Source organism: Stegodyphus dumicola, chromosome 7 (genome assembly GCF_044657685.1).
Source record: "Stegodyphus dumicola isolate Sdum_Otavi_A_Nest chromosome 7, ASM4465768v1".
NCBI lineage: Eukaryota > Metazoa > Arthropoda > Arachnida > Araneae > Eresidae > Stegodyphus > Stegodyphus dumicola.
The window spans coordinates 125,877,418-125,903,901 of NC_140774.1; the positions used below are offsets into that span (position 1 = coordinate 125,877,418).

At 31.7% G+C, this 26,484-nt stretch overlaps 1 protein-coding gene across 1 annotated transcript in view; it reads right to left on the reverse strand.

The window, feature by feature from the left end:
• Positions 1–26,484, reverse strand: part of LOC118190575 (uncharacterized) — a 216,653-nt gene that overhangs the window by 121,370 nt on the left and 68,799 nt on the right. The window contains exons 4-8 of the mRNA XM_085820802.1: positions 9,164–9,270; positions 5,041–5,256; positions 4,618–4,716; positions 1,602–1,732; positions 1,063–1,273 (exon numbers count right to left, since the gene is read on the reverse strand). Coding sequence (XP_085676928.1) covers positions 1,063–1,273; positions 1,602–1,732; positions 4,618–4,716; positions 5,041–5,256; positions 9,164–9,270 — 764 coding nt within the window. The remainder of the gene's footprint in view (positions 1–1,062; positions 1,274–1,601; positions 1,733–4,617; positions 4,717–5,040; positions 5,257–9,163; positions 9,271–26,484) is intronic.

The window sequence follows — 26,484 nt, forward strand, 5'->3', positions numbered from 1 at the left end:
CATTTTTTCTTTTTCTTTTTTTTATATGTCCACAACTTGTGTATGCTTATTAATTCAGAAGTCACACAACAAAAATCAGCGTTATTTACAAAATTTTCACAGGACTAGTTTCGATGGTTTTACCGAACCACCATCTTCAGCTGCAAAACCGCAAATGAACAAGATAGGAAATAATGATTAGATAAGATAAGAAAGCCTGGACAAGAATAAGCAAGTGGCGCCATCTGTTGGTGAAACCAGAACTAAAACATAATTTCTTTAAAGGCCGAAGGCAAATTTGGATTGAAATTAGGATCGTTAACTAGAACAGAAAGATTTTTATGAATGTGAAATGCCTCTAGAATCGAAGATGTTTTTTGAATAATTTTGGCAGCAGAGAAATTGAAAGTGTGATTTTCGGACCAACAATGTTGAGCAACAGAAGACTTCTGTGTTTCCTTTTTTCTAACATATGCTTCATGTTCCTTGACGTGAAATTTTAAGGCTCTCTTTGTTTGGCCAATGTAAATTAAACCACACTGGCAAGGAATCCTATAAATACCCCAGGAATTCATATCCGGAATGGGGTCCTTGAGTATGGAACTTGGAATTTTATCGATTGGAGAATAAACTACCCGAAAGTTAAATTTCTGCAAAATATGTGCAACTTTGTAGCTAATTGATGGAAAGAAGGGAATGACAACAGAATTTTTATAATCTCCTAAAACAAGAGTGTGCCTTTTAGTGTGTTGAGATGAGAATATTTTAACTGCTTGATTAATAATGTTGGGTGAAAAGCCCTGTCAATAGCTATTGCTTTTAAATAATTTAGTTCTTCATCAAGGGCTAGTTTGGATGAGCAAACTTGAAGAGCACGGAAAACATAGGAATAAAATGAAGCTAGCTTTTGTTTAGTCGGATGACATGATTTAAAGTGTGGTGGAAGGCAAACCGATGAAGGTTTACGGTAAACCGTAGTACTGAAGATGGATTGTGTCCAACTTCAGTACTACGGTTTATTTTGCCATGCATTATAATGAATGAGATTTATAGATATATTTGTTTTCTGCTGAAAAGACATACCTGTTTTCCAGCTGGCTCTGAAACCTTTTTTCTCAACAGAAGCATCAGAACGGAATTTTACGATCATCAAATTAGATGCAGTAGTAAATGTTTTCACTCCCAAATCCTGAAGGCCAGATAATGTTACCAAATTTACTCCAGATTCTTCTGTTCGTCCCCCAGCCAATATTTGAACAGTATCAAAGTTCACTTCAGTTTCAAAATCAGAGAACTAGGAGGGGAAGAAGAAAAATAAAATACCTTCAAATAATTAGCCCATTATTTCAAAGCAAGATGATATTTTTAGCCTTTAAAACATTACTAAAAATTACAGATATTAACAATCTAACAATTTCATGACCTAATATGCAACAGTCTGCAGAATCTCTGATAATTTAGTTAAATCAGGTTAAAAGAGAAAAGAAAAATGCTGAAGAGAGAGAGAGGGAAAAGAAGAAAAAAAATTAATATAGTATCTTTTTAAACCTAAATTAGTAATATTTTTTACAACAGAAAAATTATCAAAATCAATTAAAGATTATTTATTTTAAAAACCTTACCTGTAAGACAATTCCAGTTCCAACAGCTCCTTCTAACGTCCACTTACAGTCTGAACTGGGTTCATATTTATTGGGATAGTTAGGTGATTGTATAGAGTCACCTGAACTTTTAAAATGATAACGACACAAATCTACGGGAGGAAAAAAATTAAAAAACAATGATTCATTAATATAAAGTACTAAAGTATGGAAGCAACACATAAAAATGTTAGACAAATATCTATTACTATAAAAAAGTTAAAGAAGATTAAAACTAAAAATATTAATACACAAAAATTTGAATCCTTTCCTATGCAAAAAGACAAGAAAATTAATGAAAAGATATTTACATTAACAGTCAACTTCCGATTTACCATATATAGGGTAGTATATGCACGGTTAACTCAAAATCATGTTTAATTCAAAGCCAGTAAGTTGAGATAAATAATTGTAATATATGAAAAGAAAAATGCTACAAGGCAATTTACTTGTACAGTATTTTTAGGAACCGGGGTTTAATAAAGTTTCATCAACAAAACAAAAATTACAGTAAAAAACGAAAACCACATTCCTCTGACAGTTGAAATTTGTGTAAAAGAAAGTCAGTCAGAACTTCCTGTTTCCTTGCTCAGTTGGCTTTTTTTTTTTTAAGATCAATAATCTTATCTTGTGCAGTGTCATTTTGTCAGTCAGCAGACTACCTTCTTGCCTTTTCAAGTAGTCGAGAAGGCACTTGAGAAAGAGCAGTTTTGTACATAACCTTATCATCAGTAGACTACGCTCCATCTTCACTTTCCTCCCCTTCACTGTCCCTTGATACTTCTTCCCACCTTGCATGACTAACAATTTGCTCATCTGTGCAGGTTTCGAATGAAAGCAAGTTGCAGTCACACTCCAGCCATTCAGAAATGTTTTCTTCGTCCACATGTTCCCCACCAGGCCCACTGTTCACAATCTGAGCAAGATAAGCTGGTGATGCCTCTGTGTCTGTATCAAAAACTAAAAAACTTCCATGTTTTTCCAAGTCCAGAAGAATTTTCTCCAAGATTTAACTAGCATTTAGGATTTCACTTTCTGGAATACAGCAGCACTCTCGTAGACAAAATACAAAATAAAAAAAAAAAAAAAAATCAGAAAAGTTTTAACAGATATCAGAAGACCTTATTCGATCAATTTACATAATACGGCAGAATCAGCAAAAGTAAAAAGTGAAAGTAAATAAAAGTAAAGTGTTTCAGTAAAAGTAAAAACAATATTCGCCAACCAGAATTCTTCAATTATTGTATCCCCCAAATTAAAAGAATGTCTATTATCAGCTATAAGGAAGGATAAATAAAGAGGGGGTACAGGACATAGGAAGGGGTTTGTAACTGCAGTCAGGTTGTTAAAAACATGTTAGAGAGAGGAAAAGCAGAAGGGGGAATAAGCCTGAAAAGTAGTCAACTAAAATTTCATAATTCAATGTCTGCTGATGATTCTTGGGATAATATTTTTTCCACCAGAGCACTATTTTTTTCTTTCTTTCTTTCTTTCTTTCTTTTTTTTTTTTTTTTTTTTTTTTTAGTGGAGCCCCTGAATAAGCCGCAACCAAGTTAATATGGACCAAGTAAATTGGGAATTGAATGTAGAGTAATAATGAAATAAAATTGAATAGTATGTGAAATCATTTTATGCTTTCAATTCTTTTTTACTTTTAATATTCTGAAAGCTTAGTGTGGAATGAAAGTCTTCATATACAGTGATCAGTAATGGATTGCAATAACTACTCTTAGTCAACTTACAGATAAGAAAACTCTAAAAACTCTAATAAGCTTATTAAAAAATTAAAAAATCTAAAATAATACATTTCGAAAACAGTAGCATCTGCTTTTAAAATTGCAGCAGTGTGAAATAATGTATGACAAAAATTTGGTTTTAGTAAGCAAATTTCATTAATGCATTTACTGAAATTCATAGCATTTAAATTCAGAATTTTGTGTATCAAAAGTAATAAATATTGTAGATCCAATGTCTATTCAAAAGAAATTACATAAGTTTCAAATTCAATTGCAGGTTAATAATTTTATGGTTTTCTAATTACCTGCAACCCACTGAAAAATTTCAAAAAAGTATTTGTGAGGCAAAACAATATGTTACCAAAAGTATTTATGTGACAACCCAGGTGTACACATAGCATAGTTTATTTTGGTGATAAAATGACAATGATAACACAATGAATTAAATTGTATAATGTTGAGTTTCTGCAATTTTCTAATGTTTTCTTAAGGAAAAGCAAGTCATTGTGCATATGGGAAGAATGGCACATAAAAAAAATTCAGATACACATAGCACATGTCTGTTTTGGCTGATGCACAGTGCCAAAATTGTATGATGCCGAGTTTGTACAATTCTCTGATGTTCATTTAAAAGGAAGCAGATTGCTGAGCAGATGAAAAGAATAATGGCACAAAAAAGAATTTCTTAAAAAAGGTAAGTGTTTAGCGACCGATGTTTCTGGTTTTTTAAATTTTATTGATTGACTGCTCTTGTGAGCTCACAAATGCTTTCAAAAGTCAGTAACAAATTTGTGACTTTTCAGTGGAGGCTCAGATAATTAGAAAGTACTGATTTTGTTTACACTGTGCTCATTATTTATTATAAAAAAACACTATTTTTGTAGTAAGAAGAAAAAGCTTAATAATTATAATTAAATGAATAAATACATAAAATGAGTAATTTTAATAATCAAAATACATACAAAAAACATTTTCATATTACGTCACTTCAGTAATGGTTTTTACCACTTACAAACTATAGAATTAGCCCTTTTCCTCCCCTACCAATGCCACTTCTAAAATAATGAATTTCATGATATTTCATGATCCCTGTAAATACTGATTGATTTTCTTCTGCTATACATTATACATTTATATTCAGCCACCCAAAATACATGCATTAATTTTTTTAAAAATTTTTAGTTAATTATTTTCATTTTAGTATGAAAACTAAATAAGAACTATAGAAGAGAACTTTTCTTTCAGCACATAAATATACTAACTGGGACAATCCATTTCATCAGACCTGTCTCCACAGTCATCTTGTCCATCACATTTCCATTTGCTATTGACACATTTACCATTGCTACAGAAAAATGAACCTAAAAACGTATATTTCAGGTTAAAATACTTGAAAAATAAATCTGTAAATGATACAAAATTTAATATTCATTGAAAATATGATAAAATATTTAATTCTTTTTTATTTGTTATTATACAAAATTAATTCTTATATACATTCTTATTAATTTTTAATTAATTAGATTATCAGATTAATTCTTCTATACATTAATTCAAATTTTTTATACAACTTAGCATCAATGCATAATTACTTCTACAAACAAATATATTTTCTGAAAATTATTAATTAATAAATAATATTAGCAAATAAACAAACAAACAAGCAAATGTTTGACAAATTGTACCTCTAGGGCAAGCTTCCATTTGGCACATAAAAGGTAATAGTGTTTCACATGTTGTAAGCTTCCAATATTGAGCAGAAGTGTCAACAATAGCTTGCACACAACTGCCATCTTGAGGCCTAGGTTGGTCTGTGGCCCAAAAGCCCATGTACAATGATATGAAAGAACCACCAGCTGACTCTAATGTATTTGTTGAGAGGTCATCTACAGTTGTCAAGCCTAAAAGGAAAATTATAGTTCAAATATTTCTTCTCTGATTATTTTAAGATTTTGAAATAACGGACCAAAAGGTAATTTTACTTAAAAAAAAATTTAAAAATAATAACAGATGCTAAAATAAAAGCTGAAAAAATATCGGATAAAATAATTAAAGGAATTCAAACTGAACCTTAAGTTATATTTAACTATGTAAACAGAACCATAAGTCAAAATAAAGTGAAGAGAATTAACAAAACCAAAAAACAAAATTTGAAATTTTCAATTTCTAAACAAAAAGCAGATGGAAGGAAAATACTGATAGTGAAATGAATAAGTTGGTGACAGTAAAATAAAATTTAATATTATGGATGCAGTGAATTGCACGATTTAGTGGCAATAAAATGTTCAGGAAGAATATATCTAAACATTAGGAAAAACATGTTTCAGTAAAGTTTTAAACCTATTGAAGATGTAAAATGTCTTTCATAGTACTATTATATTTCTAGTACTCATGTTAAAAGGATTTAAAGAAGAAGAAAAAAAAAAAAAAAGAAAAGAAAAGAAAAGAAAAACAAGAACGAGAGGGAGAAGTTTCAGAATTACATAAACTACAAAATTACAGTATATACAATTTACATGAGTATTGTACACTATTATGCAATTATAAAAATTTTGTTAATAATTCAATTCATAATCACATTCAGTGGTAAGCTTAAAAGGAGTTCACATGAGCCATTTATAAAATTTGTCTGTAATTTGTGAGTCACGTTGTTCTTCTTTGCTTACTTATTTTTCCTAAGAAAAACACATCTTTCCTGTTATAATCATACTTTGATTTATATTAGTGTTTCTCTTCTCTATAAGTCAGTTAAACATGACACAGATAATATAAAATTTAAATTAGGTGCTAGAAAACACCATCAACTTTCAATGAATTTATTACTGGATATTAAATTGTGTAATATCAAGACAACAGGGTGAAGTTCTGTAGTTAAATATCAGATTAAATAATGTCAAGATGTATTATGTATGTGCTTACATACATGTATACATACATTTCTGAATTTGGACCTAATAACAGAAACAAAATTCTTAATAATATAAAGAAAGTAATGTCATTATGGAAATCATTATTGTTCAAAGTGAAGCTGAATGAATTTCTAGCATAAATTATGCCACACAATTCAATTTACTCATCATTTTATGTAATTTCTGTAATATTTTGTCATTTTTTAAATTCTTTTTAACCTTAAAATGTTTTTTTGTTAATGCACTATTATTTGTGTTTCCCGTTTTCGTAAAGAATAAAGGTGCTTCATGATTAAAGCAACCATGAATTAGCAAAATAAAACATTTAATTTTAATTTAATATTTTATTTTTAAAAGGTAAAAAGTAAGCCTTTTGTTAAAATTTTCAAAACTTCCCACTGATTACATGTTTTATCATTATAATCTATGGGCACTTCAAATAACGAACACTGGAAACATAATTTAAAATAGGAATAACAATTATTTTTATTATTTTCTTGTGCCGGTCACTGAAATATTCTGCTTAACTTTATCTGAAATTTGAGTCAGGTAAGAAATTTTGATACAAGCACTATTTTTATGCAATAATTCATTGCTTTAAAGTTGTTCATAAAAAGATTTCTAATGCTTTCTCCATGATAAACAGGTGAATGGACGAGAACCGATACTTTCAGTATGGTATGCCAGAAAATAAAAAATTATGAACAAAAATTATTGCATTATCAATTAATAAAATATTTGAATTATTTCTCAATAAAAGCTAATTAAAATAATTGCAATTAAAAACATTTAAAAGAATAAAAACTGCATTATTATTTAAAAGAATAAAAAAACTGCATTATTATTTGCAAAAAATATATAAATGAATCCATTTAAATTCTAATTACATACAAAGTTATAACGTTTATGTTACATTCTTTTGTAAAATACTATACTGAACATAGTGATATTTTTTTGAAAAAAATTTGGAAAACAAAATGTAGGATAAGAAATTTTTTATGCAAGGTAAGAAAGCTAATCATTTTATATTTTCAAACATTCTTCAAAGAAGTTAAAAGCAAGAATAAATGGTTAACTTTAGATGTGTTATAAAGTCTGAAACCTGCAATAAGACATGTGAAAGAGACACTTACTAATAAGAAATTTAAAACTGGTAAGGGTGAAAAAAAACTTTAGATTTGATTAAATTTTACTTAGATTTGATTAAATTTGATATAATCTTATCTATTTTTTAACTCAATTTTATTTTTATAATACTTACAGTGCAAATTACACAATACTTTTTAAATACAGCTACTTTATCTAAAACAGTATATAATGTACTTAACGAAGGATTTAAAGAATGCAATTAATGTAATGTACATAATGTAATGAAACACAGTACATAACAAACTGTGTAACGTACATGACTGTAAATTATTTACTGTTATTAGACAGAATATCTATCGACAAATGTCAACAGCTCTTCTGGTTGTCATTCTCTTTACATTTTAAAAAATATAGTCATGTATGATGCAATAAGAATGTCTGTTATGATATGTACCAGGGCTTAATTTCTAAAATTAGAAGTTCTGGAGCCCTATGGAAGACTGTCAGTAAACAATAGCAAAAATAAATAAATAAAATGGCTAATAAAATAATTAATAATTAAATAGTTAAATAATTAATTATTAAAATTAAATAATTAATGATTAGAATAATTAAATAACTAATATTAACATTTAATAAAATGTAAAGAGACAAAAATATAATAAGTTATTAAATAAATGGTAAATAATTAAACATTAAAATAAAGTATTGGACCTTGACTTTTTGGGGACTTGATTTGGGGTTTCGGCTAGAACTATAATTTCACACAAAAAATAAGAAATAGCTCAACAGGGCGCTCCAGTTTCATTTAACTGAATATAATGTACTACATATATTATTAATATATGTATATATATGAATATAATTATCTGAATATAATGTACTACTTCAAGGGATGATAGAAATAAAGACCATTCTTTTTTCAGCACACCAATAAAAAACATGAAAATGGTTAAAGTGTCGTTAATGAAAATATAGAGAATGCTATAAACAGTAAGAGAATGTGGTAAACATTTTAACAGTCGATTTATAAGTATGAAAACAAAATGAGAAGACTCCAACAGTTTCTGACCACTAGCTCCTCTCAACATAATTCTAGTTGTCAAGCTGAATATGACAGGGGAACAAATTTTCACCGAATATGAAGGTTAGCTAAAAAGTAGCAAATGACAATTTTAATCCCCCGTCTTTGGCTACATTATTCCAAAAAGTCTACAGGTGATCTTTTTAATGGGAAGACACTAGCGTTAAAAATAAAAATTTACCTACTGTCATAAATTCGTTGTATTTCTGGAGAATAAACCTTTGACATACAGGTGGGAGCTTCTCTTTCCTTAAAAGTCTCTACCTCCATACAAGGATTTGTTTCACAAGGAAAGGGAAGCATGCACTCAGAAATCAAAATCGATTTTTATTATAATTTTATCATTAAAATGAATATTTTCAAGTTCAGATTTCTGTGGAAATTGTTGCTCAGTTACATTAAAGAAGTGCTGGAGCCTTCTTATTTAGGGCTCTGGTGCATGCTGGCTAGAAAGATGATTTATGCCAAAAACTAAGAAGCACCAGTGCAATTTAAGCTCTGATATGTATGTTTAAGAATAAGTTACACGAAGGCCTATTAAGTTATGAGCATGATTTATCTTTTAATAAATGTTTGCTTGTCTATTAAAAATGTCTTACAAGTAACTAATTTAAATGCAGAAGCCAACATAAATAATATCAAATAAATTTTGCATACTTCACTTTACAAAGAAAACTTATATTTTTTGCAAACTGATTATTAAAAAATACAGAAATCAAATCATACCTAACCAGTAGGCTTTGTGACCTACATCTTTCAGGTTGGAAGAAGCAAGACTTTGGGTGTAATTGTTTTGCCAAAAGTTTTCAACAAGTGATAATTCACTTCCATACCTAAAAAAGAAAAGAAAATCAAGATAAAAGGTATAAGCCTTTCTTATTTAAAATGCTTTATGGCAACAGAAGAATCAAGATGCAAATGTACAAAGACACAGGAGTTAAAATAAAAGTAGGAAAAAAAATCCAGATGTCCCCCCTCCACCTCGTACGAATATTAATAATGAAATTTTAAATTTGATGGAATGAAAGCGACATCGTCACAGTTTCATTCTTTAAAAAAAAAAAAAAAAAAAAAAATTCTTCGGGGGGGGGGGTATATACATTTGTTAAAACTTATATTTTTTATCACCTTAGTCAAATACTTGTAGTGCAAATTTCAGTTCCCTTCCCCCAATAATAAAATGTAAATTTCTCTTTTTCTTCCTCACAGACCGTCTTTCTGTTCAGGATTTGATTAAATTATCTAAGCTAGTCGATGTAACAGAGAATCGATAAAAATTTACCTCGTTCTTTTATTATCTGTTCTTGTAATTCCCTTCAATACTTCAAAGAAAAACGTTTCAATATCGAATTATAATATTTACTGCCATTGCACGGCGTATCAGTTGAAGTTTGTTTTACCGGGTAAATTATCATCTTTGGAAAGCGCCCTCTATGGGTCGACATAAAATTTATAATTTCGGAAAAATACAAAGAGAAGTTATCCGAGAATATCATGGCTCCATGTCTCCGATTTCTCTCTCCTTAATCATAACTACACGCGGAACTTTCTAAATGTCACTTGTCTCAGGGCTCATTTTGTTACTGAGCTGGCAAAATTACATTTTCGCGTTATAGCTCCAGCGATATGCATATAAGTTGCCATCGCATCTTTCCTCTGTCACCACTGATCCCCTCTCGTGGATTTTTTACTGTAAGAAAAGACCAAAGTCACAAGCCGATTATCGGCAGTACTTTAGAGCTGTATATATCGTGCTTTCCCCGATGATTCAGTATTAATCAGAGCTGAAATTGCGTCGGAGCCAGGTACTTCATAGTTTTTTAGATAAATCATAATTCTAGGCGGAGCGCGCCGGAACCCTAGATAAAAAGGCTCCGACACTTCTTTATATAACTGAACAACAATTTCAGTAGAAATTTGATCTCGAAAATTTTATTTTTTGCAATGAAATTATATTAAAAATCGCTTATTAAATTTTAGTTTATCTTTTTATATTTTATTTAATTATAATCATTTAATTACGTTAATCATGTAAATAAATAGCAATTAATTAAACAATATTAATTAATTAATAATTGGTAAATATAAATTATTAATATTAATTAAATTATTATTCATTAATTTGCTAATAATTAACCATTTAATTTAAAATCCATTAATGATTTTAATAGTCATTTTATTTATTTATTTACTTTCGTTCCTCTTTGCTGACGGTCTTCCATAGGGCTCCGGCACTTCTAATTTTAGAAATTAAGCCCTGGTATTAATTCATTATTGGTGCCATCTAGTCTAGCGTAGTATAAAGTATCAAAGGAAATAAAGGAAGTATCTAAAAAATTTATCATTATTTATTTAAATTCCATTCTCAGGTCACCGTGGCTATGCGACGGACATATTTGATTGACGCTCTGATTCTTTATGAGGACTGATCTTTAAATTATTTCGTTTGCACGATGCTTGTTCATATGAAAGACACTGACGTAAATTTATACGATAAATAATCGTAATGCATTATTTGAACTCTCACACATATGGAAAAACCATGCCTTATGCAGCAATGGATGGAGAATGCTTTCCCACTGTCACTGACGAGAATTCAGATGATGAATCATCTTCTGAGGATTATTCTTCTGAATGAAAGCACCCCTCAGGATGACTTTACCTTCCAGTTATGCTAAATTATCTGGTTCAGTTTCAACTAATTCATAACTGCAATTCGTCAATGCCTAATTCTGTTAGAAAAATCCCCCATGCCTCCTATCGTCTGCCTTGTCCCCAAGTTACGAGGAAGGACATAAGGTCTCTCCACTTCGAAAATGACATTAGCGATGTTACGACATTTTAGAATTAAATGTTTTCCATCCTTGGCAAGCAGTAGGGGGCGCGAAATCTTCAGTTGTCCCTGGGCGCTGAAAACCCTAGCTACGACTCCATGGAGGTAGGAAGTAAGAAGGAGTCGCCCTAAACAAGTTTCTCCGTACCCTGCTCTGAAGCACCGGCGATCCCTACGTGGTGACCAAAACATTGGGTCATTTACCATTGAGTTCTATGGGATTTGACGCGTTCGGGTGTAAATATTTTGTAATTACGTCGCAAATATACATATAAATGTATATATTTTCTTTTTCTACAACACTTCAGAGTCCTAAGTATGTGAAAACAACATATTTTTAAACAACATTTCATTCTGAACGGAATTAAATGCTATACTTTTCACAGGACAGGTTAATATTTCACATGGTTTAATTTCAATGAAATATTTTCATAAGTTTTCGTTAATTACATTAGAAAAAAAAATTAAGTTAATTCGATTTTATTCGGTTAAGGTACAAAAATTAAGATCAAAGTTTATTGCATTATTAATATTAAAATTATGCATTATTTCTTTTCTATTTATAGAGCTTCTTCCTAAAATACTTTCTTAAATATGACATGATTTTTTGGCTTCTGAGGCATCTTTTAAATCGAAAAATGTAAGTCAATTTATAATTAATGCTCTATTCGGTTCATTTTAAATTAGAGAATTATTAGGAATTAGCGAAATACTTTAAATAAGTATTTTGCTAATTCCTAATAATTAAATAGGTATTAAATAGTATTTGACTTTCTCTGAACATTTCTGAAAGGGAATAAAATAATTTTTTTTTTAAGTATTATTTAAAACTTGTAACTGAGTTATTATAAAATGTAAGGCGAATAATTCTTATTAATTATACTTATCAGATTTTTTTTTTTTACCCTTCATTTCAACAATACATATTCCAAAACTCTTTATTACGTTCTTAAGTGCGCATCTCATAGCATTTGCTTTACAATACCTTTTAACAGATTGCTTTCTAATACGAACAATTCTTGCTTAAATAGTTTTATAACATATTTGTCAACAGGATTTCAATTTATGTTTACAACTCAATATTAAGGTTATTATATATTTAGATAACATTTATAATCATTATAAATTAGATACATTTAATCATTAGATTTCTTCACAGTACTTTCACAGTTGTTTATAAGTGAATAAATTCTTCATTTCAAATACATTTATAAATAATTTAATGAATATTTAAGTATTTTGTCAAAGGCAGATACATGCTTTTTGCAAGCACATGCATAAATACCCATACATATAATTTTGACGAGGATTGTAACATTTGATGATAATTTTATTTTTAATTAACCCAAATAAGTAAAACGTGTAAGCCCAAAGTGATTATTTTTCAGATATATAAAATTAAAACGATGGGTTTAAAATGAGCAGCAGTAAAGCCTCTTCTCTAAAAATTTTTAAAAGGTAAATGTTACAATAATATATGGATGTGAAAAAAATTTGTTTTATTTAAAACATTTTGACGTTTGGAAAATAAAATAAAAGTCGAATACTCTATCAAGGGTATCGAAAGACGTATAGAATTTTAAATGTACCGTAAGGTATTTTTCATTCTTTAAGCATAACATTTTTCTTAAAATCTATATTTTTGTAGTGCAACAGCTTAGAATTTTATGAAACAAATTCATAATCAAAATCGCTGTTGTTAGTTATCGAAAAATGACCAAGATGTGATTTTTGCGTCAGTAAACTATACAAATTGCTATTATGCATCACACTATGAATGTTTCTTTCATGCGAGAGTGTCCCTTTTTCGATTTCTATGGAACTGTCGTGTGTCGAAATACTATCAGAATCTTGTCAAGCGAGCTTCTGAATGTAAACAAAGAAACACCCCGTTTGGTGACCCAAGCTTCAAAGCAGTGCTTCACTTCTAGCGCGGAATGGCCCCTCCTCCCTTTCCTACCTCCATGTACGACTCTGAATATATCCTGATCCCTCAAGGACCCGGCAGAAGATAAAACGCTTTAAAATAGGACCGGATAGGTTGTGATGCGTAACACGGAGCCGGCCGCGTTTGTACCTAAAAGATTGAGATAAAGTGATACACAGAGTGCTAGCACCGGAGGTTCTTCCGGATTAGTACTTGCTGGATAGACGGAGGGCTAGCCAACAGGTGGCCGACTCTTTCGGACTATCAGGAGAGTGCTATTAATGCTAGAGAAAGAGCACTGAGTGATCTATTAAAAACTGGGACTTAGTTCTTCACCTTTCGGACCAAGGAACAATCTCCCATTAAAAGTTGTCATCGATAGACTTGCGGCTAGCGAAGGTCCAATTTCTATCGGTAGAGAGCTTATTGACAAAGACTACTTGGTCGTTAAGCTGAAACAATTCATCAAAAAGATCAACATTGATTTTATTAATCTCCCTTCTTTTTTTGTCGAATTCAAAAATGATGAAAAAAAGGCTATCATGAAAATTTTTGCTTTTTTCACTATTAAAATCAAGAAAACGGGCATGGATAGATATGTTGTAACAATCGTCCACGCTGTTTATGCTATGTCCAAAATCATCGTTTCTGCACCCGTAAGCTCTTGATAGATGGCAAACCTACATGCATTAGGAGAAATCAGATCACTTAGCCACCTCGAACAAATGTATATTTCACCCCCTTAATATTTATTATTATTGTTTACGTGTTCCGCCCTAAGGCACTACACGGAAGGGAAGGATACCTTCGTGGAGGACTTTCTAAGGGAAAATGGCTCGTACTAACACGTTACACATGGGGGAAAACACGAAAACGCCCAGGCAGCCAGTCTATTGGCGGGATTCGAACCTCGGACCGAACTACCAGTGTTCATGGACTTTACCGCTCAGCCGTCATCTCCCTAATAGAAGCAAGAAATTCAACACTTACTCCAAACTAACCCCTGACGTAAATTCCTTCAATACTCTGAAATCTACACTAACCAAAAAATAAATTACTGATGACTCCCAGCCCCAAGAAAGCGGAGAAAGATCCCAGCCTAAATTTTATTGATCAACTTTTTCAAGATTTCTGATTCAAAAATTCTTATAAAAATTTTAGACATTTTTAATTTGTGGAAGAATACTAGCTTCCCACTTCAATACTTACAGTACGTATTAAATTTGATGATTTTTTTAGAAAAAGACTTGTAATATTGTAAATTTCAGTTCCTATGACGATGATTAGCAATCAGCGATGACTTTTCTAGACTTCTCGCAGTTATCAATAGATAGCCCCACATTAATAACTCAGACGAACTGAACTCTCCTTCTCTTTCCAGCTTTACACAGAATGACCAGAAATTCCTCCCTCAAATCCTGCTTTTCTGAATACAAAAACAAAAGGTGCTTAAAACAGATAAGAAACACGCCAAAATTAGTCTTGGCGTATATTTACTCTCGATTTCGAGGACAAACAGGTACAGATCTCTCTTCATCAGGAGCAAAGAAATGTGCAAGAAAGTCTTGAAGGATGAGATAGTTTGCCGAGCAGGAGACTTCTTTGTTCCTGATAAACGGGGACCTATATCTGTTTGTCCTAGAAATTGGCTCAGTTATTAACTACGCCAAACACAAGTTTGTTGCTTTGCTAATTTTATGAAAAAGTGCTTAAATTTCTCTCCCCCCCCACTTACGTTTGCTCGCTCCGGGTTTTATTTCCATAAAATTTATCACGAGGGCAACTGTGGAATTCTTTTAGATTGCAGGAACACACCTAAACATATAAACACTAATGTAAGCCCTTGTAACTTGCCATCGCCACGTACGCTGAGGAGGGGGTAATGGACAGTTCTATATCTGCCATTTTACTGGGCCAGTTAACGAAATTCAAATTACGTTTTTCATACCTCGAAAGCACGGCTTAGGATACACATTAGATTTATATATAGTATCATTCTAACATAGGTATTTTGACACAAAATTGGACTTTTTCTGAAATGACATCAGAAAAGAAAGATTAAATTTTATCTCCAGAGGGAAAATTTGTCATAAAACGCAAACAGTTTGTGAAATGTATAATATTATTTGTAAATTTGTTTGTTCAACTGCTTACATAATAGCAGAAGTGTGCCGTTAAGTAACGAGCAAATATTTCCTCGTCGGCTCAAGTTGAGTGTTTTGTTTCTAGAATTCGATTCTAAATTGTTTGTAGGGACATTTTGTGCAGCTTAAGTCTAACTAATTGCAGGATAATTTTTAACAAAATATTTAAATTTACGTTATCTGCCGTAATCTTAGAACATTAGAGGTTAATTGGCTTGCCCTCAGAATGAATTGTTTACATAATAGTCATTAAAATATTTTTGACCTTAAATCTCCTAAAACGAGGTATCCCTTCCCTGGCCTACTTACCATTTCCTGGTCCAATGGATACGTATAATAATATGTAGAAAGTTCTTTTATTGAATCACGTTTTGAAAAGAAGGCGGAGTAAATGAAAACTTTTGCTATTCCTTTTATTGTGTTTGGCCTAAAAACTATTCACCGTAAGTGGCGTAGGTTTAAATGCTAAAAAAGAAAATCACTTTAGTAACTTTCACTTAACATTCAAAAGGCGAGAAAAACTGAAACAGTGAAGTGCATTTCGTAATGGTTTCACTTTCTGTTTTTATATCTCTCGCAAATTTGCGAAGTTTAACAAGAGGCTGAATTCGGGTATCAGCCATTCGGGTATCAAAAGGAACAATTTTGCTTCTATTTCATGTTTTCATTTGTTGAATATTTTGCTACACTACTAAATATCGCAAGTTCGGAAAAATGTGACATTGTTATTCCTTTGAAGAAAATCCATGATATATGTGAAATTGCGACTCAGAAAACGGTTCATGCTTTTATATTTTGGCTTGATATTTTAATATTCTGAAATACTTGATAACCTTTTTATTTTGGTTATTTAATTTTCTTTTAAAATTAGGACGAAGTTACGATTTATGTATATCTCCTGCAAAGCAGGATAAAAAACTAAAAATTAATTCTTCTGTGACGAAATAATGAGTATCACTTGCATAACTTTGACGCGCTACACCTAATAAAATATTTAAGCATTTAAATACCACCAATAAGAATAGTTCTTCTGTAATTTGTGTAAACAAAGAAATTTGTATAATTAAAGCAATTCTGAGCATTTATTTCCAAAGTCTTGTTAAATACGAATTTGCCTTTATCACGTTACATTTGCTTTTTTACGTTACATGGGCAATAACAGAAAGAACGTCATAACAAAAAATGATAATTTACATTTTTCTCAAAAAAATTTATTCAATTAACTTCATTGCGATTCAAATTAATTAAAGGAAAATATATCTTTTTACAAAAAATATTTTATTGTTATCATGCCTGCACGAATGTCATTTAAAAAATTCAAAATGAAATGCGTGAAAGGATTGGATGAGGGTTATTTGCCAAAACAGAAGAATTTTTATGAGAAACTGGCTTGTATTTACTTTATGCATGAGAAAAAGGCACGAAAATACCTTCGCGCCCAGTCCAATCGCCGAGATTAGAGCCCGAAACGAACTACGAGTATTCAGCGATTTTACCACTTAATCGCTGGTAAGCTGAAATCCATGAAAGATATTTTAGCTTTAAGACTAGTTATTGGTTCAAAATCTTTAACATCTCTAAAAATATACTGTAAATGTAAATATAATTAATAGCATATTAAATCCTTTAAAAACAATTCCATATATTTCAAATTAAAAAAAAAATTGCGGTAATGTTAAAAGCAAAGTAACCGGATTTTCATTTAAAAGCACATTCCTCTAAAAAGGAAAAAACATATTGTTGTATCATAAATTATAATACGACGTTTAGCTTAAGAGAGCTTCTCCTGACGCATGCGCCGTTCACGTTTATCCGCGCGGTGATGAATGATGACGTAACTGTTTATTACGTATGTATGTATATGTATACCATTCTTACTTCTTCGCCTTTTTTCTCTGCTGTACGCAACTATGTTTAAGTTAATCTCTGTCATTAAAAATGTTCATTGATATTACAATCTATTTAGGCTCATTTATTTCTTCAATGGTTATGGGCCCAGGAACGTTTCAACTGTGCCTAATTAGCAAAATACTTATTTTAAAATGAACGTTTTGAAGTTTTCGAGCATTGAACTCTTAAACCTAATTCAGTGCAAGAACTGTTACGTCTAATCAACGGTAAGAACTGATCAGCTTTCAGTTAAGCCTATTTTTATAGCGCTCAATCTTGGTTTTTGGCTGTGAGAGACTGTATTACATTATGTCGCATTTGACTACTATAGAAAAGCTCGGAAAAGATAATTTTGACAGTTGGAAATTACAAATAGAAGCAGTATTGATTAAAAACGACCATTGGGATTATGCAACCGGTAAAGCGCTAAAACCTGCTGAAGGAACCGAGGACGAAAAGAAATGGCTCCAAGCTGATCAAAAAGCTCGCGCAGATATAATTCTTGCTATTAATCCTAGTGAACTGTGTCATATAAAGCATTGTGTGACATCAAATGCTGTGTGGAATAAACTCAAAGCCGTATATGAATCGAAAGGACCTGCGAAGAAGGCTACATTATTAAAACAGCTTTTATTTAGAAAAATGGCGGAAAGCGAAACGATGTCTGAACATTTGAATAATTTCTTCGAAATAGTTGATAAGCTTAAAGAAATGGAAATTGACATAGCTGATGATTTATTATCGATTCTTCTGCTCTATATTATTCCAGAAAATTTTGAAAATTTTAGATGCGCCATCGAATCAAGAGATCAGTTACCTAGTCCCGAATCTTTGAAAATCAAAATGTTAGAAGAATGGGAAGCAAGAAAAGGGAAAACATCTCAAGATTCACAGAATGCATACTATACTGATTATAAAAGAAGAAATCAAGAACAGAAGAAAAATGAAAAATGGAAGGTAAATTCAAACAAAAATTTTCCTGCTGAAAGAAATTTTCGAAACTTGAAGTGTAATTACTGTTCGAAAATTGGGCACAAGGCATCTGAATGCAGAAAGAAAATAGCTGACAGAAAATATGCGCAATTAAATAAGGGAAATCAAGGTTCTATGATGGCTTCTAATTATGAAGAGCAGATTAGTTTAGCTGTAAAAAATGCTTATCAGAAGACCTCCTCATGGTGCTTAGATAGTGGCTGTACATCTCACATGTGCAATGACAGAAGGTTATTTTCAGAATTTCACCCTCGAACGAATTCAACCATAAAGTTAGCAGTTGACAAAACAGCAAAAATTACAGGAATTGGAACTGTCCTTATAACAGTACCTAACGGAAATAAGATAATTAAACTTACGCTGAAAAATGTGTTATGTGTTCCGGAATTAAAATGTAATTTGCTGTCAACATCTAAAGCTACTGCAAATAATCGTTCAGTGATTTTTACAGAACGACATGCTAAAATAATAGAACCAAATGGATCTATACTAGTGCAGGCTATTCGTCATGATGATCTTTATTATATACATTCAAGCACTGAAACAGCTGCAATAGCACAGGTAAGTGATTTTGTAAAGTGGCATCTTAAATTAGGTCATTTAAATGAGTCTGATTTGAAAAGACTTAAGTCTGATAACATGCTTAGAAATTTAAATTTGAATAACACTGAATCTCTAAAAGACTGCAAAGTCTGTATCAGAGGTAAACAAACTGTGCAACCTTTTCAAAAAGAATCAAAATTTCAAAGTGATGAATTACTGAACTTGATTCACTCAGATTTGTGTGGACCTATGAGAGTCCCATCCCATGCTGGTTCGCGTTATTTTGTTACTTTCATAGACGACAAATCGCGTTATGTCGAAGTCAGTTTTCTTAAAACTAAAGATGAAGTGAAAAATGCATTCATTAAATACAAAGCTGCGGTCGAAAATCGTCTAGGAAAGAAAATAAAAATCCTTCGGACTGATAACGGTCTCGAATATCTCGGAGAAGAATTTAATAAATATATTCAAGAATGCGGGATTAAACGAGAATTCTCTGCACCAATGACTCCTCAACAGAATTCGAGAGCTGAACGCATGAACCGCACTTTAACTGAAATGGCCAGATGTTTGTTACTACAAGGTAATCTTCCCCAATCCTTTTGGGCTGAAGCCTTGAACTGTACTGTTTATATTCGTAATCGTTGCCCAAATCGAAGCCTGGGAGTAAACAAAACACCTTATGAATTATTTTTTGGCATCAAGCCAACTGTATCTCACTTCAAAGTATTCGGACAAAAATGTTTTGTACTTAATAAAAGGTCTAAAGGGAAATTCGATCTTCGATCAGAAGAACATATATTTGTAGGATACTCAAATGAATCGAAAGCATACAGGCTGTGGAATAAAAATTTCAGAAAAATCGTTATAAGCCGAGATGTTAGATTCATTGATGAATTTGAAAACTCTACTAATTATGATAAAGATTTAGAAGTTTTATTTCTCGAAAATATTCCTGATAAAAAGAAGGAAAAACCTCTGAATGTAAATCAAATATCGGCTGATGAAATAACAGAAGACCCCTCAAATATGGCAGAAGCATCTGCTGAATCATCTGATAATGAAGATTCTGATTCCGAAGCACTACCTGAAATGCAGATTAAAAGGGGGGCAGGTCGTCCAAAGAAAGTCAAGACTGGGAAGCCAGGAAGACCAAAAAAGGAGTACCACAATATAAACATAGAAAAGGAAGAAGCACAAATTGCTGGAGAAGATACAAATCCGACATTAGAAGAAGCATTAAATGGAAGTTATGCTGAAGAATGGCATAAGGCTATGCAAAGTGAGTATGAAGCACTTGTTAAAAATGGTGCATGGAAATTAGTAAAGCGACCACACAACAAAAAGGTAATAGGATGTCGCTGGGTTCTTAGAACGAAATATAATGCAGATGGAACAGTTCAAAAGAGAAAAACTCGATTGGTTGCTAGAGGATTTGCACAGGAACCTGGAATTGATTTTAATGAAACCTTTGCTCCAGTAGCCAGAGCAAGTTCTATAAGAACTGTGATTGCATACAGTGCTGAACAAGACCTTATGTTATATCAACTAGATTTTGTTATGGCTTATGTTAACGGAGATTTAAAAGAAGAAATTTTCATGGAACAAGCTAAAGGTTTTGAAGACCAAAATAATCCTGATTATGTTTATGCTTTGCAAAAGTCTCTTTATGTTTTGAAACAAAGTGGACGACAGTGGTATGAAAAATTAGACAAAAAACTCAAAAACTTTGGATTACAACCATTACGATCAGATAAGTGTGTATACAGGATGAAAACATCTCAAGGTGAGTTAATTCTAATTTTATATGTTGATGACTTAATAATAGCAACAAATAGCTGTGATTTATATGCTGAACTTAAAGGTTATCTTTCTAAAGAATTTCATGTTAAAGATTTAGGCAAACTTCATTATTGTCTTGGAATAGAATTTAATCAAGATGTAAATAATAATTCTATTAGTTTATCTCAGCAGAAATATGTTGATAATATTCTACGAAGGTTTAATATGCAAGATGCAAAACCAGTAGCAACTTCTTTAGATCCTAGTGTAAAATTAAGTAAAGAAATGTGTCCTTCTGAAACTGAAAAAGAAGAAATGAACAATGCACCTTATCGCCGTCTAATTGGTTCGCTTATGTATCTTTCTGTGTTTACTAGGCCGGATATTACATATGCCGTCAGTCACCTGAGCCAATTTAATAACAATCCTGGAAAATTACACTGGTTGGCTGCAAAGCGCGTTCTTCGATACTTAAAAGGAACTAAATAATATTGTTTAAAATTTCGAAAGACTGGAAAAGCACTTATTGGATATACCGATGCCGACGGGGCGTCTGATGTTAATACTAGAAAATCGTATACAGGTTACCTATTCAAGCTAGCTGGAAATCCGATAACATGGGAATCACGAAAGCAACAAACTGTTGCATTATCAAGTACTGAAGCAGAGTACATCAGTATTTCAGAAAGTGCCAAAGAAGCAGTTTATTTACGTCGTTTTCTTAAAGAATTAAACTTTATTGCTGATTATCCAACCATTATATATTGTGATAATCAAGGTGCACAGAAGCTTATGAAAAATGCTGTTTATCACTCACGCACTGAACACATAGATATTAGACATCCTTTTTTTCGTGAAATTTATGAAAGAAATGAAATAGACGTTAAATATGTGCCAACAGAGAAAATGCCTGCTGATGTACTGACAAAAACATTGACTGCTTCGAAACATTCTAAGTGCTGTAAATTAATTGGAATAACTGTAAATGATTAATGTTTTTTTTTTTTTTTTTTTCAGCCGCCAAACGTCGAAAGGGGGATTGTTGTATCATAAATTATAATACGACGTTTAGCTTAAGAGAGCTTCTGCTGACGCATGCGCCGTTCGCGTTTATCCGCGCGGTGATGAATGATGACGTAACTGTTTATTACGTATGTATGTATATGTATACCATTCTTACTTCTTCGCCTTTTTTCTCTGCTGTACGCAACTATGTTTAAGTTAATCTCTGTCATTAAAAATGTTCATTGATATTACAATCTATTTAGGCTCATTTATTTCTTCACATATACATAGCAATTATTTTATCATCCGTCTGTTTTGTATAATATGGTTTAATAAGAAGGTTTGCTTGCGATCCCCCAAATAAACAGTTAAAGTTGGAAAGGAAAACGAATTCTTTACTGCGGCTCCAAAGAGGTAACTATTAATGTAATTCTAGCAGCACTGCGATATGGCTTAACCCTTTTTTAAAATAAAAAAGAAATATAGTAGACTTAGCTTCAAGAAAACAAATTCGCTTACTGCAGAAAATTTATTAGTCGGAAGTGAAAGGTGCAATAGAATATCAAGCTTGCTCAATGAACTAAAGCTAAACCTACTCATATAAGGAATAAAATACTTCCTATGCGTATGGTACAGTGCTCAGCACATTTACTGGATAATCAGATGAAGAAAGTTCAATTCTCCCAGTAAAAGCAAAGTTGATTTTTCAAGATTTGCTGGTACTTTATAGCATGATGCAAGTAATGCATAACAACGCATAACTTGCATCATGCAATACATGCATTGCTAACAATACATTTGTTGGAATTTCTTGATTTTTCATAAAAGTTTCTAAATTTAAGTTTTGAATTTTTGATACTCTATTAGCAACAAAACTTTCCCATGTTTGAAGAGATGAACTAAGCCAGTCTAAAACTATTTTTGAGTCCGAGTTTAAAATAGTGTGATCAATTGGGATATTCTTCCGTAAGAATTTTAAAATAACTTTACAGAGTTGGGGAAAAAGAACGTTTGCATATATTTTTAGTCTTGTTGTTATTGCAATGTTATTGTCTTCACAGGAGCAACTTTTATTTTTGAAGTAATCAATAAAACAAGGAATTTTACATTTTCGAATTCTGTTATTAAATAAAACACATCGCCAAACGCATATTAAGAAGCGTCGCAAAGAAGCATTTCTGTTCAGTAGCGTAACTAGAACTCTTGGGCCCCCATGCAAAAACATTTTTGGGCCCCCTACTAAGTTTACAGTACTTTTAAGGTGGGTAAGGGGGTGGTTATATATTCTGCCAATTGCAATAAAAAAATGAAGTGCACAACTAGCTATTATAGCACTCCCATATGGCCCACCAGCGGCGGAGCGGTAAAGTCGCTGAACACTGGTAGTTCGGTCCGAGGTTCGAATGCCGCGAACGGGCTGGCTGCATGGGTGTTTCGTAGTTTTTCCCATGTGGAACGTGTATACGAGCCAGTTTCCCTTAGAAAGTCCTCCAAGAAGATATCCCTTCCCTTAGGCAGATAGCCCTAGTGTGCTTTGCCATAATTAAATACACCATTGCAGCACTCCCATATACAAAATTTCAACGCTCTACGGCTTTAAGTTATGCGAGATATATATCTCTATCTCTCTGTACACATACGTATGCACGTATATGCGAACGTACAGATGTCACGAAAAAAATCCCTTTTGAATCCGTTTTAAACCCATTTCATAATCCTTTTTGAAAGGAAGAGCCCTTTATTCTGTCCGTAGGTACATATGTCACGAAAACAAACCTTAGAAATGGATTTGAGAACGGTCAAAATGGATATTTCCATTGAAATATGATACCCGATATTTTGGTATATGTAACACTGAATTCAAATTTTATGGGAGCACCTTGCCCTTGGTCATAGTACTTATAAAAGCATGCGTATTTTTTTAAAGTTTAATCATGTGAATGTAGTCCAGCAGAACATTCAAGAGCTCCTTAAGCCTTCGGGCCCTTATGCGACGGCACTTTTTGCATACCCTTATTTGGGCAACTGCTTCTATTGGAATTATTTTTCCTTAAAAATCGTGAAATCTTGATTTCGGTCAAGTGTTCAATTTGAGATTTAAATAAATTCCCTGTTTCGTAAACTCCATTACGTAATAAATCATTCCAACCGATATTTTTCTTCCATAAATGCTGCGAATGCATTTATGGAAGCATTTATGCTACGAATGCTAATTTCAAATACATCTTAGGATTTATAAATGCTAAGATGATAAGTTATAAATGCTAAGATGTAATTTCAAATACATCTTATCATTTATGCTACGAATGCATTTATTATTCTTAGCATAAATTCTAAGATGAATTTTGTAATGAAAGTTTTATTCGATTACATCAAGATTCAATAATTCAAGAAACTGTTCTTGGCTGTTTTATACTTTTATAACAGCTGTTGCAAGCAAAATTAAATTTAAATTCTTTACGTTTTCTTTCGGCACTGGCCGAAGTTTGACATATAAGAGTTGATCTGTAGGTGGGACAAATTGTAAATGACTTTCAGCTGAATGTTTCTCCTCAGTTCGAAAGGTGTGAAAAACTGTGTGATATTTCTGTTCATATGCTGTGCAAAATATAGTGAATCGGCAGCACGAGGAAGCACTATGATTTAGTCTCAGACAATTAAAACAAAGATTTGCTTTTAGCACGAAATTCTAATGTTAATCAATGTTTATTTTAAGAAATGTTTCATATTTATGCAAAAGTTATAGTAATTGGTAAAGTACACAGGAATCCTGGTTCAATTTTACACTTGTTTTAAGAGCAAAAGTTTTTGTTAACGGATTTTACCAATCGAATTTCCCTATACAATCTGAAGGCTTCTAGCTTGTTTGTATAAAAAAAACATTTTTGAAAGCTTTCAGATTTTGTATTACGCTCAAAGGGGCTTTTTGTTTTCATTTACGAATACATACACGTTTCCACATCCTTTCGGCTAACGCCATATTGTGCTAAAAAAATAATAATAAATAAAAATAGCGTATCTTTAGAATTTCCGATAGACCGGCTGGCTCACTGGAGAATTTTTTTTTATTTCTATTAATGTTGCACTCTGCTCGCATTGAAATTGTTGAGATTTTTAATCAAAAATTCGTTAAATGTTTCACAAATTATGAAACAGACATTAAAACAAATTCCAAATTCTGGCTTCCAGGTGTCCATGTTCGGGTGGAGGACTGTTCAAAATTTTATGACTTTACGTACCGCTATTTCTTTTACAACGCGAGAAACATACATATATTCATCATTATTTAATTTCTTCAAATATAATACAGCGTGATGATATTTGGTGGCATCAATCTGAAAAGTTATTCGACGGAAATTGCTGTATTGAGACTAATAGTACCTCTTGGGCTCAAGCAGATTTGGGCTAAAAATAAAAAAATCCTTATTCTCTAGCGTTAATTCGCATTGTAACACATTTATTACCAGAATTTCCACAAACTGGTTGCATTCTAGACCAAGTGTTTTAAATCTAATTAATTCCTTGCTGATATCTGTTATCATTCGAATGGAATCAGATGTTGGTTTTACAGATTTTAGATTAAATAATCTTCTACACAGATAAATTCCTGATTCTCTCTGATTATCATATCTGTAAACTAAAATATCTCATGCATTTTTATAATTCTAAGAGATTATTGCGAATTCCCTGATAAGTTTTGCAGTATCGGACAAAACTACGCTTCTAAGATATTGCAATTTTTGAATATCAATTAGAGAATTAGAGATTCATTAGAATCACTTGAATTTAAAAATATATTTTTAAAATTCAACCAAGATTAAAACACGCTAGAAACTGTTGGAAGAAGAACTTCGTAAGTTTTCTATTCACGTAGGATGTGGCAGATTTTTTAAAAATCTCTTGTTATCATTGAACTGTACGTTTTATGAATCAAATTCAAATGTTTTTTATTTTCACTAACGATTCATCTGCGAAAACCTGAGACTCAGATTCTTTATCAAAATCATCAGGAATAGAATATCGATAACAATATTCTTCAAGCACGTCACGACATTTCTGTAGATTTGTTCTTAACGTAATAATTTTCTCTAATGTTAATGTACGACAACAGTTTCAGAAAATCTTCCGGTTTGTTTGATTTCAGTTCGATATATTAACGGAGTAGAAGATTTCCTTTTTGACATATTAACTTTATTCTAAAGAATAAATTAGTTACGTACAAATGTCATGCAAACTTCAAATATGTATTTGAAAATTTAGGAACTAGAACTTGGGAACGAATTTTACTGCCGTCTACAGCCTTTGATATCAAAACATTATGAATACAACTAAAACTTCATTTATTTATCCTAAAATTTCCCTTATTTAAACTTCCTTCCTTTATTATTAAATTATGAAATAAAAATACATATTTCGATTTCTTTGTAAACCAGGTAATAATAGATCACTAAAACTGAGTTTTCGACTTTAAATATTACAAAATTTCTGAAAAATATCCTCAGTTGTGGCTCTAGTGTTTAGTGGAAAGGTTAATAGTTATTAAATAGCTTATCTTGAATTTTTATACTCTCCATTCAGTAGTTACCTGGAGTCGCTTGACTTTTCAAACGATAAATATATAAAGGATTTAGACTTTTTTATACGCACCAGTAGAATTTACATTTTTTAAACAACAATATTCGTGGAATATTGAATTCTTTGAAACTTGGAGGCACAACTGGCATTTAGCTGATTAAGCATAAACCAGTAATGTGGAGTATTACTTTAAGGCTGTGGCAGTTAATTTAATTAGTTTTTAAGCATCTAAGCACGCCGCCGATACTGATTCCTCTCTATATGTGCATATTTATATACTGCCAAAAAAGCAAAATAATAATACACAAAAGTAAATGGTGCGGCGGCAGTCAGCGCCACCTTTAGAGATGATAAA